The 12,790-nt window shown below is 49.9% G+C and overlaps 1 protein-coding gene across 6 annotated transcripts in view; it reads right to left on the bottom strand.

Annotated features, from left to right (window-relative positions):
• Positions 1 to 12,653, bottom strand: part of LIG1 (DNA ligase 1) — a 52,075-nt gene extending 39,422 nt beyond the window's left edge. Inside the window, exons 1-5 of one of the 6 annotated variants that reach the window (XM_031004292.3) lie at positions 12,533 to 12,653; positions 8,768 to 8,841; positions 5,472 to 5,561; positions 4,578 to 4,713; positions 225 to 351 (exon numbers count right to left, since the gene is read on the bottom strand). In XM_031004292.3, coding sequence (XP_030860152.2) covers positions 225 to 351; positions 4,578 to 4,713; positions 5,472 to 5,561; positions 8,768 to 8,784 — 370 coding nt within the window. In that variant the 5' untranslated portion in view covers positions 8,785 to 8,841; positions 12,533 to 12,653. The other 5 variants (XM_031004295.3, XM_055370124.1, XM_031004293.3 and 2 more) reach the window with 5 other exon arrangements.
• Between the last annotated feature and the right edge of the window lie 137 nt (positions 12,654 to 12,790).

Below are 12,790 nucleotides of genomic sequence, written 5' to 3'. Positions count from 1 at the left end.
ACTAAAAATACAAAAATTAGCCAGGCATGGTGGTGGGCTCCTGTAGTCCCAGCTACTCAGGAGGCTGAGGCAGGAGAATCGTTTGAACCCGGGAGGCGGAGGTTACAGTGAGCCAAGATCATGCCACTGCACTCCAGCCTAGGCAACAGAGCGAGACTATGTCTCAAAAAAAAGAGAAAAAGAAAGGCAGGTGACTGAAGGGGCAGGGGCCCGTGTGTTCTCACCTGTGCGACGCTTCGGAATCCCTGATGGGGAACTGTCCATGGGAGAGGTGTCAGAGAGGGAAGCATTGTTTTCAGGAGATGTGGCAGGACGGGGCGGGGAGACCTGTGAGCAGTCCAGGGCAGGCTTCTGGAAGAGGAAAGAACAGTTCTAGAGTGAGCGGGGGAAGGAGGGACTCCATTTCCCAAAAGTTGAGAGTAGAGGGGACTGAAACCTCTCTGTCTACCCTCCTTTCTGACCCTATGGTCTCAGCCCTAACTCAGGGGTGGCCTCTTCTCACCTGGGCCATCATCCCGCCCTCCAGTGCAGGATCATAGTCCCATCAAGGACCCCCATAGCTCTTCTGTTTTCTGCAGTACCAGAATCTTCGATTCTCCTGCTTCAGCCTCCCGAGTAGCTGGGACTACAGGCCTGCACTACCATGCCTGGCTAATTTTTGTATTTTTAGTAGAGACGGGGTTTCACTATGTTGGCCAGCTCTACACAATGGGATGTCAGGGGAAATGATGTACACCTCTTCGTATAGTTTTATTTTTATTTATTTATTTATTGAGACAGGGTGTCATTCTGTCGCCCAGGCTGGAGTGCAGTGGCGCGATCTTGGCTCACTGCAACCTCTGCCTCCCAGGTTCAAGCAATTCTCCTGCCTCAGCCTCCCGAGCAGCAGGGATAACAGGCGCCCGCCACCACACCCAGCTAATTTTTGTATTTTTTTTATAGAGATGGGGCTTCACCACGTTGGCCAGGCTGGTCTCGAACTCCTGAGCTCAAGCGATCCTCCCGCCTTGGCCTCCAGAGCACTGAGAATACAGGCGTGAGCCCCCGTGCCCAGCCTTCTCTCCATACAGTTTAGATGTTTGTTCCCTCCAGATCGCATGTTGCAATTTGGTCTCCAATGTTGGAGGTATGACCTGGCGGGAGGCATTCAGGTCACGCGGGCAGATCCCTCATGAATGGCTTGTACCCTCCTTGTGGTAGGAACCGAGTTCTTCCTCTACTGGTTCACACGAGAGCTGGTTGTTTAAAATTCCTCTCTTGCCATGTGACACACCTGCTCCTCCTTCACCCACACCATGACTGGAAGCATCCTGAGGCTCTCACCAGAAGCAGATGCCGGCATTATACTTCTTGTACAGCCTGCAGGACCGTGGGCCAAAATAAACCTCTTTTCTTTATAAATTAACTGGTCTCAAGTATTCCTTTACAGCAATGCAAAATGGACTAACATGCATTTCCTGGTTCAAATAACATCCACTTAATGTTGAGTGGGGTGCCCTCCTCTTCCTGTTGGCAGAATATGGATGTTCACAGGGACAAGGGCATCTACAGAGAGCAAACGACAGCACAGAGGAAGCCTGGGCCTCTGACCCTGTGAGACGGTCACATGAATCCTCGACTCTGCACTCAGGAGAGAGAAAAATAAGTTTGCGTCTTGCCTAAGCCACTGCTACCGTGTCTCGGTTTCAACCACTCACTTATCTTCTTACAGGGCCCTGTGCCAGTTATTAAGTGATTTTCTCTCAGCTCCAAACCCGTCACTGTCCAGTCTCCCTCATGCTGCCACGACTGGGACTCCACAAATCTCCTTCTTGCTCTGGCGCCACCTGGGCATCAGGCAGTGCCAATGGAGCGAAGCAGAGGGCACTGCATGACTGGAGGCACAGCCGGCTTGCCGGGGGGAGCTGCTGGATCCCACTGACAGTTTTTTCTAACATTCACCGGGCTTGCCACGTGGTACCTGATCAGAGACCCTGGCATCTCCCACCCAGTGCTCCCTTCCTGAAAGATCAGAGTTGCAGGCTCTCGGGACACCTTCTCTAAGCTCAGAGACCTGCCAGCAGTCCCACCACAGAGGTGTGAATTTCAGCTCAAAAGCCACAGGGATGGTCACTGCACCCCACAGTTGCTACCTCCATGACGCCTTCAAGTTAGTTCTCTTTTTATCCCTTCAGTTACCTATTTAACAACTGCATACCTAGTGACCATCCTTTAAACTCCCTCTGTTCAAATCACTAGTATGGTTTCTGTCTCCCATTGAGACCCTGATGGAGATACAGGTCTCAGATAATTTTTTTTTTTTTTTGAGATGGAGTCTCGCCCTGTTGTTCAGGCTGGAGTGCAATGGCACGATCTCGGCTCACCACAACCTCCATCTCCCAGGTTCAAGCAATTCTCCTGCCTCAGCCTCCCAAGTAGCTGGGACTACAGGCCTGTGCCACCATGCCCGGCTAACTTTTGTATTTTTAGTAGAGATGGGGTTTCACTATGTTGGCCTGGCTGCTCTCGAACTCCTGACCTCGTGATCCACCCTCCTTGGCCTCCCAAAGTGCTGGGATTACAGGCATGAGCCATCGTGCCTGGCCAGATGAATATTTTAAACACTGCCCAGGACTAAATGATCTCTGCCTCTCTTCTGCCCAAAACTCTTTCTAGCTCCCCAGAAGCCTCAGGGTAAAGTCCAAGCTCCAAGAGAGATCTCTATTCTAATACCTGGAACCTGGGAATATGTTAGGTTACATGGCAAAGAGTAAATGAGGTTGCTAATCAGCTGACCTTCCGATAGTGGGATTATCCTGGACTATCCAGGTGGGCCTGATATAGTCACAGGGGCCTTCAAAGTGGAAGAGGGTGGCAGGAGAGGAAAGTCAGGGTGAGATGTGGCCACAGAAGAAAGGCACAGAAGGAGGCAATGCCACTTGCTTATTTATTTATTTATTTTTTGAGACAGAGTCTTGCTCTGTCACCCAGGCTGGAGTGCAGTGGCACGATCTTGGCTTACTGCAAGCTCCGCCTCCCGGGTTCACACCATTCTCCTGCCTCAGCCTCCCGAGTAGCTGGGACTACAGGCGCCCGCCACCACACCCAGCTAATTTTTTGTATTTTTGATAGAGACATGGTTTCACCATGTTAGCCAGGATGGTCTCGGTCTCCGGACCTTGTGATCTGCCTGCCTCGGCCTCCCAAAGTGCTGGGATTACAGGCGTGAGCCACCACACCCAGCCACCTGCTTTGAAAATGGAGAAAAGGGGATCTCTGGCAGCTGGAAAAGGCAATTCCTGGATTCTCCCCCAGAGCCCCCAGAAATGAACGCAGACCTGCTGACACCTTGAGTTTAGCCCAGTGCAACCCATTTCAGACTCATGACTCCCAAACTGTAAGACAATAAACTGACATTGTTTTAAGCCACTGCGTTTGTGGTCAATTGTTATGGCAGCAAATGGGAAGCTAACATAGGTGGTGAGGAAAGTTTCGCTGAGGAAGTGATATCTGAGCAAAGCATGGAAGAAAGCAGGGGACTGAGCCAGGTGTGTATCTGGGAAAGAGAGTTTTAGGCTGGGAAAAGAGGTAGTGGCCCAGAGGTGGAAGTGCACCTGGTGGGTGTGGGAAGCCAGGATGGAGCCAGCCAAGGAGGAGCTGTCGATGCGGCGGCAGATGTGATGGGCGGGGGGAAGAGAGGAGCAGCAGGAGGGGCCTGGGAGGTTTCCACAAGGCCTGGCTTTGGCCTGTGGTGGTAATACTAGCGGGTTTGGGCAGGGAGTCACAGGACCCGACCTCACCACTGACAGAATAAGCAGCACCATTCTTTGGACATCATGCACAAAGCAATGAATAAGCATTAAATGACTTAAACAGGGGAAGAGAGTGGTCCAACGTATTTGGAGAAGTTAAAAAGCCCTCTGACCACAGGAGAGGTGAGATATACTTTTGAACCCTTATTTTTTTGCTTTTTTTTTTGAAGCAAGGTTTTGCTCTGTCACCCCGGCTGGAGTGCAGTGGTACAATCATAGTTCACTGCAGCCTTGACCTCCTGGGCTCAAGCGATCCTCCTGCCTCAGCCTCTCAAGGAGATAGCACCACAGGCATGCGCCACCACACCTGGCTAATTTTTAAAACATTTTTTTGTAGAGATGGGGTCTCGCTGTGTTGCCCAGCCTGGTCTCGAACTCCTGGCCTCAAGTGATCCTCCCACGTTGGCCTCCCAACGTGCTGGGATTACAGACGTAAGCCACTGTGCTGGGCCTTGAGCCCTTGTTTTACATCAGGCATTATTCTCAGATCTGTATGTAAATCGACTCACTTCATCTTCCCAGCCACCCTATGAGGAAGGCGTTACCAGGAGCTGCATGTTACAGTTGAGGCATCCAAGACCTAACGTGGTGAAGGAGCCCACCTGAGGTCCTAGGGCAGGGGCAATTAGGACCAGGTTGTGTCTGCCCCCGACACAACCAGGAAACACATCTACCTCTCCCGGGCAATTTCTCCAGAATTCTCCTGAACAACTGCTGCACTCTGTTCCAAAGGCTAATGGGAATTAGTTTCTTCTGGTAAAAATAGGCAGGGTGATGGGGACCTACCTGGCCTTTAGCAGGGCTAAGGGCTTCATCCTCCTCTTCCCCTTCGCTGCCCAGGACTCGGGCCGCCTTCCTCCCTGGCCTCTTCACCGGAGAGTCACTCTCAGACACCACTCCATTCCATTCCTTCAGTGCCGCCCTGGAAGGTGGGGAAATGGCGGTGTAAAGGGGCGACTACAGCAGGCAGAGTGGGGGCACTGCCCGCAAACACTTCGGTTTCTTTGCTGTTTCCTTCCCTTCCTTTCAAGCATCCAGTGAACATTTTCTGGTTGTCTCCTCAGCAAATCTCATCATTTCATCCATCAATGCATTAATCCACCCGCCCACTCATCCACTCACCCACCCATCACACATCTCTGGAAGTCTCCAGAGTGCCTGCCCTGTGATGGGTGATGCTAAGGAGCAAATGGAGTCCCTGCCTAAGGTTGCCATTGGTCTCCAGCATCTATTGGGATGCCCTTTTTTTTTTTTTTTTTTTTGAGATGGAGTCTTGCTCTGTCGCCCAGGCTGGAGTGCAGTGGGCCGAGATCACGCCATTGCACTCCAGCCTGGGTGAGAGTGAGACTCCATTTCAAAAAAAAAAGAGTACTGTTGTCTTCTACTTAGATGAGACAGCATCAAGACGTGGCCAGTGGCCAGCGGCCAGCTTCTCTGCATTATGGAGAATGTCTGGTTCTAGAACGAGGCCAAGACCTGCAGAAACAGAGACGTACAGACAACTCCGAGGCCCTGGATCCAGCTGTGCCTGCAGCTGCTCTTGCTCTTGGACTTCCGGCCACCTGGCTGAAAAAGTTTTTTGGGCCCCAAGACATTTTGCATTAGGTTTGAACACTTGCAACCAAGAGAATCCTGACTGCTAAAGGAAAAAATTCACCATATCCCAGCCCTGTGACATACTTTGGAGGGGGCTCCGTCTCTCTGCTGCTATTGGATGCCTCCTTCTCAGGCTTCTTCGCTTTACCCTCTTTCTTGGGGTGGAAAAATGACCTAGAGGAGCATAAAACGGGTTAAAAAAAGGAGAATAACAGCACCAATACCCTGCCTATCTATGCTGCATCCTATAACTTCCTTTTTTTTTTTTTTTGAGACAGAGTCTCACTCTGTAGCCCAGGCTGGAGTGCAATGGCGCGATCTCAGCTCACTTCAAGCTCCGCCTCCTGGGTTCATGCCATTCTCCTGCCTCAGCCTCCCAAGTAGCTGGAACTACAGGCGCCCGCCATCATGCCCAGCTAATTTTTTGTATTTTTAGTAGAGATGGGGTTTCACCGTGTTAGCCAGGATGGTCTCGATCTCCTGACCTTGTGATCTGCTTGGCCTCCCAATGTGCTGGAATTACAGGCGTGAGCCACCGCGCCCGGCTGCATCCTATAACTTCTAACACCATTTCCATCTCAGCACATAACAGAGAATTTCAAATAAGCCCTTTAACTTAACTGATAAGGAAACTCAGACTCAGACAAAGGAGGCAACACTAATTTTTCTGCCCTAACTCACCTGCAAGATATGATATGATACATCCCAAGTTTTATTCAACAAATATTAACTAAGCACTTTTTAAACTTTTTTTTTTTTTTAGACAGACTCTTGCTCTGTTGCCCAGGCTAGAGTGCAATGGTGTGATCTCGGCTCACTGCAACCTCTGCCTCCCAGGTACAAGCGATTCTCCTGCCTCAGCCTCCCGAGTAGCTGGGATTACAGGTGCCCACCACAACGCCCAGCTAATTTTTTTTGTATTTTTGGTAGACACGGGTTTTCTCCATGTTGGCCAGGCTAGTCTCAAACTCCTGACCTTAGGTGATCCACCCACCTTGGCCTCCCAAAGTGTTGGGATTACAGGCATGAGCCACTGCGCCCAGCCTAAAAAAATTTTTTTTTGAGATGGAGTTTTCACTCTTGTTGCCCAAGGGTGGAGTGCAATGGTGCAATCTCGGCTCACCGCAACCTGCACCTCCCAGTTTCAAGTGATTCTCCTGCCTCAGCCTCCTGAGTAGCTGAGATTACAGGTGGCCGCCACCACGCCTGGCTAATTTTTTTTATTTAGTAGAGAAGGGGTTTCACCATGTTGGTCAGGCTGGTCTCGAACTCCTGATCTCAGGTGATCCTCCTGCCTCCCAAAGTGCTGGGATTACAGGCGTGAGCCACTGCGCCCGGCCTAACTAAGCACTTATTATGTGCCAGGGCCTGTTCTGGGCCTGAGGGGTTTGGCAGTGACCCAGACACATGAAGTTCCTGCCTTCAAGAAGCTAACACTCTGGTGAAGGGCACAAATATTAAGCAAACAATTAAATATAAAATGTTGGGGCCTGGCGCGGTGGCTCACACCTGTAATCCCAACACTTTGGGAGGCCGAGGCGGGTGGATCACGAGGTCAGGAGATCGAGACCATCCTGGCTAACACGGTGAAACCCTGCTTCTACTAAAAATACAAAAAAAATTAGCTAGGTGTGGTGGCAGGCGCCTGTAGTCCCAGCTACTCAGGAGGCTGAGGCAGGGGAATGGCGTGAACCTGGGAGGCGGAGCTTGCAGTGAGCCAAGATCGCGCCACTGCACTCCAGCCTGGGCGACAGAGCAAGACTCCGTCTCAAAAAAAAAAAAAAAAAAAAATGTTGGAAGGCGTGAACATTAAAAAAAAAAAATCTGATGAAATCTGAATAATAAAGTATGGAGTTCAGTTAAGAGTAATGTACTGACATTGGTATCTCAGTGGTGAGAAACGGATCATAGTAATGTATGATATTGACAATGGAAACTGGGCAAGGGTATACAGGACCTCTCTGTACTGTCTTTGCAACTTTCCTGTACCTCTAAAATTATTCCAGAACAAGAAGTTTATTTAATCTTCAAAAAGAAAAGGAAAAATCATGCAAAAGCAAGTGGACAGAAAGCAATCGAAGGCACCATCAGCCCTGGAGAGATAATCCCCAGATTCCTCATCACGGGAGAAAAACGGAACCCAGCATTTGTGTAAGCCACTACCGCCCAGGTTTCTGGGATGGATGCCCATGTCTGGGTCTCTCTACCATCCATTTTTTCCTCCTGGTAACAGCCCCTCCGTTTTCCTCTTGGGATGCTTCTTACCCCACATTCTCTCAGTACACACGATTTGAGTGGGCTGGCCCTTTTGCCCGTGACCAGGGGTGGACACGTGATCCAGGCTGCATCCCTGTGGCTGGTTCAGGGATAGGTATGTGGCCCAGGCTGGGCCAGTGAAACTGGGCTCTAACACCCTCTTTCCAAGGGGACCGCTAAGGAGGGGAGAGCCCGCCTGAGGGTGAGGACAACCTCAAGGACAGCAGAGCTGAACAATGGAGAGAGACAGATTCCCAGGGAGAGTTTTGGCAACTGGATCGAACCAAGCCTGAGGCTGTTTACTCCAGCAGGTTTCAATGATATAAGTCAAGTCATGCCCTTTCTTGTCTTCCTGAAGCTGGACTGCATTAACACGAGGTTTCTCAACCTAGACACTACTGACATGTTGGGCCTGATGGTTCTGTGTTGTGGCGGGGGGGGGGCTGTCCTATGAACTGAAGGATGTTTAGCAGCATGCCTGGCTTTTAGCCACTAGATGCCAATGGCAAACCCTCTGTCCCTAGGTTGTAACAACCAAAAATATCTCCAGACACTGGCCGGGCGCCGTGGCTCACGCCTGAAATCCCAGCACTCTGGGAGGCCGAGGTGGGCGGATCACGAGGTCAGGAGTTCGAGACCAGCCTGACCAACGTGGTGAAACCCCGTCTCTACTAAAAATACAAAAATTAGCCAGGCGTGGTGGCACGTGCCTATAATCCCAGCTACTCAGGAGGCTGAGGCAGGAGAATCACTTGAACTCATGAGGCGGAGGTTGCAGTGAGCCGAGATTGCGCCACTGTACTCCAGCCTGGGTGACAGAGCAAGACTCCAACTCAAAAAAAAAAAATCTCCAGACGCTGCCAGATGTTCCCTGGGGAGCAAAACTGCTGCTGCTGAGAACCACTGCGTTAGGGTTTCTGCTCCTTGCAACTAAAAACTGTTGTTCAATACACTGTCTTCCATACCCACGGCTCATTTTCCATACTACTTGACTCCTGGAAATTCCAACTCAAAATCTAACGTAAGGGTTTTTGTTTGTTTGTTTGTTTTTTTAAGTACAGATTTAGAGAAAGAAACAGAGGACTTGGAGAAGGAAAGACTCAGGGGCAAGGGAGGGTGCTCACATGATACTTCGCTGCATGTTGGCGTCAGAATTCTCCCTTCCTGTCCAGCACTTTTCTTCGTCTGTCAGCTGCTCCTGGAACAGAAATCCAAACACTTGTTGAGGTGATTGGTTGTGCAGAGATCTAAACACACATACAACTCTTTCTTTCAGAAAGAAAGAAAGAAAAAAAAACAGAAACATGAATTTCCCCTTCAAAAAGAAACTCCTGTTTTTATGAACCAAAATAATTTGCTGGTGAGATTTACTGGTGAAGAATAAAAGCTCCAAATCAGAGAAAAAGATAAGAGGCCTCCTTTACCATAAGAAGACTGTTTTTCATCTAACATGAGGAATAGACTGAGGACCTGAAATGGGTTTTTTTGGAGTTAAGTTTAAAGGTTAGTGAAAAATTGTTTTAAGGTGATGACATAATTCCGTAAAACAACTGTGGAAGCTTATAAAATTGTACCCTCTGGGCTACATAAATTAGCTGTTGAGCAGTTTCTAAGGTATGCTGTTATTTCAAACAAAGGGCAGAATATCACAGAGTGTGTGCTACTGAACTGTGTAAAAGAGAAAGGCTATAGGCCAGGCACAGTAGCTCACGCCTGTCATCCCAGCACTTTGGGAGGCCGAGGTGGGTGGATCACTTGAGGTCAGGAGTTCAAGACCAGCCTGGCTAACATGGCAAAACCCTGTCTCTACTAAAAATACAAAAATTAGCCGGGGGCGGTGGTGCGCGCCTGTATTCCCAGCTACTCTGGAGGCTGAGGCAGGAGAATCGCTTGAACCCGGGAGGTGGAGGCTGCAGTGACCCGAGATTGTGCTACTGCACTCCAGCCTGGACAAGAGTGAAACTCCATCTCAAAAAACAAAAACAAAAACAAAAGAAAGACTATAAATGTATCCACATATCTTGTATATGTACAGAACATCTCTGTTGGAAGACAAAAAACTGGTAATGCTGTCGCCTCAGGAGGGACAGACACTGGAAGGAGATTTTTTAATATGCATGCTTTTGCAGGCAGAACAATCGGAATACATTACCCCTTCAAAATATATTTTTAAAAATTAAATACTTTTTTTAAAAGTCTATTATTTAATGAAATCAATAACAGTCACTGGGGCTTCCACAGTTTAGAGTAACTCTAATGAAAGGGTTCCTAGGCCTGGCGTGGTGGCTGCTGCCCATAATGCCAGCATTTTGGGAGGCCGAAGCGGGTGGATCGCCTGAGGTCAGGAGTTCGAGACCAGCCTGGCCAGCATGGTGAAACCTCATCTCTACTAAAAATACAAAAATTAGCCAGGTATGGTGGTGCACACCTGTAATCCCAGCTAGTGGGGAGGCTGAGGCAGGAGAATCACTTGAACCCAGGAAGCGGAGGTTGCAGTGAGATCATGCACTCTAGTAGCCTGGGCAACAGAGTAACACTCTGTCTTAAAAAAAAAAAAAAAACTCAGCAATTTCCAAACAGAGTTTCTCAGGGCCAGTTGGGGAGCAGGAAGTAAGCAATGCTTCAACCAAACAGTTCACAAAGAAAGCAGGTTAGGGACTTAGCCACCAAAATCCTGAGGGCAAAGGAGAAAACTATTACGATCCCTACTGAGTGCTCACCTGCCTAGGTACTTTACATTCTCAATTATACTGACTCTCCACAACTCTGTTACAGAAACTAAGGCACAGAGGGGTTTTCAAAGGAACTTAACCTGCATCTATAGTACGTTCCACCCCAGGTCGGCCTGCTCCACAGCTCACCTCTTAACCACCACACTGAGTTGCAAGGGAAGGAGAAATACATAAGCGTTTACTGGGAAGCCTACTCTATGCCTGACAGGCTGATCACATTCTCAAATACCCTCAATCCTCAAGTCAGCCCTCCAAGACAGGTGAGATCATCCCCACTTTATAGATGAAGGTACTGAGGACAGAGGGACATAGCTGGGGTTCAGGCAAGGCTTCAAACCCCGGTGTGGCTGGCTCCAAAGCCCACGTTCCTTCCTCCTTACCACGGTACTCAAGGCTGGCTTCTCAACTCTGTGTACTGCTGAGTTGGGGGGAACAAACCGGTTGATGCCTCTGGAGGACCACCTGGCGTCTCTATCGGAACGGCAACCCCACTTCTGTGTATTTGGCCCATAGAGACCCTCACAGATGGACCCTCACAGGTGGACCAAGCACAAAGTTACCTGCTGCAGCACTAACTGTAATGAGAAAAGACTGGAAACTGGTGGAATGTCTACCCTTAGGGAACTGGTTCCCTCATTACTGGAATACCATATGGTAGAATATTGTTCAGGGTTAAAATTAAATGAATGATGGATAAAAGGTATAGGAGTTTTTTTGGGGGATGATAAAAATATCCTAAAATCGATTATGGTAATAACTGCACAACTCAGCGCATACACTGAAAACCACTGACTTGTACACTTTAAATGGGCACTTTAAATACACTGAAATACACTTTAAATACACTGAAAACCACTGACTTGTACACTTTAAATGGGCAAACTGTATAATTGTGAATTATATCTCAATAAAGCGGTTACCAAAATGAAGAGATAATGACAGGAAAAATATCAAGTGAGGATGAAACAGTACTCAGTAATAAAAAGAAACGAAGCACTGATACAAGCAACAACTTGGGTGGACCTCCAGGGCATTGTGCAGAGTAGAAAAAAGGTAACATCCTAATAATATATGATTCCATTTACATAACAATCTCCGAATGACAAAACTAGAGATGGTGAACACATTAGCGGTTGCCAGGGGCCTGGGGAGGAGTTCTTATGTGGAGAGGGAACTGTTCTATATCACAATTACGATGGGGGTTACACAAATCTATACAAGGAATCAAGCTGCACCGGCACACAGACGCACAATCACACTCACACACACACAAACTGGTGAAAACTGAACAAGGTCTGTAATCTAGTTAACAGAACTGTACTGATGTCAATTTCCTGGTTTCGATATTGGGACTACATAAGATGTCACCATTAGGGGAAGATAGATATACTCTTTTCACAACTTCCTTGAATCTATAATTATTTCAAAATAAAAAGTAAAAACAAGAGGTAAGCTCCATCCCTTTATCAAGCATACATTAGGCCAGACGTCTCCCCATTCAGATGATTCTCCATCTTTTACGAGCCCTTTACCTAGACCTGGACCTTACCACTGACCTCTCCCTGACAACACCCATCTCCCTCCAGTAGGGCCCGCTCCTTCCAGGTGATGCTGCTGCCAGCGATTTACCTTCTTCTAGCCCCGCCCCCTCAGCACTTCCGGTTCCCAGCCAGCCCCGCCCTCGGCACCTCCCCCTTCCAGGTGGCCCCGCCCACACGCAATCTTTTCCCTGGCCCCGCCCCTTAGCTCCCTTCAGCCCCTCCCCCTCCCAGATAGCCCCGCCACCTCGGGGGCCTTCCGATTTCCAGCTGGCCCCGCCTACACAGTTTTCCCCCCCGGCCCCGCCCCTCAGCTCCATTTGGCCTCTCCCCTTTCCAGGTGAACTCGCCCCTCAAGGCCTCTTCTCAGAGGCCCTGTCCAACTGTCTCTGTCTCTCGTCTACCCTCTACCTGGCCCCCCTCCCTCTGGGAGACACCTCTCTGCACTCTCCGGCAGCCCGCAGCCCGCGCTCTTCCGTCTCCACCGCGCTCTCGGCAGCCTCAGCGTCCCCACGCCCACTCCTCTGCAGACACCCCGACATGGCGAAGCATAGGCCCCAAGCATTCGGCGCACCCGCCGCCCTCCGTCTCCCATCTGCTTGCGGACGGCCCCACTTGCCTCGCGTTGGTCCCGGGCGCCGCTGCCCGGGCAACACACTCAGATCCGCCAGGCGCGCCTCTGCAGTCCCAAGTTCGCGCCACGGCATTCGCGCGCAGACGTCTGCGGGCGGGGGCGGGGCAGAGCCTAGGGGCGGGACCTGGGCACCGTCCGCACCGCAGCCGTCGCGCGGAGGACACTGGGAGTCGTAGTCTCCCGAATGGGAGGAGGGCGGGAAAAGGGGTGAAGTGGGGCGAGCCCTCCCGCAGAGCACACTGG

This window comes from Gorilla gorilla, chromosome 20 (genome assembly GCF_029281585.2).
Source record: "Gorilla gorilla gorilla isolate KB3781 chromosome 20, NHGRI_mGorGor1-v2.1_pri, whole genome shotgun sequence".
In the NCBI taxonomy this organism is placed as follows: Eukaryota; Metazoa; Chordata; class Mammalia; order Primates; family Hominidae; genus Gorilla; species Gorilla gorilla.
The sequence above is the reverse complement of the archived record's forward strand: the minus strand, read 5'-3'. Positions and strand labels throughout refer to the sequence as shown.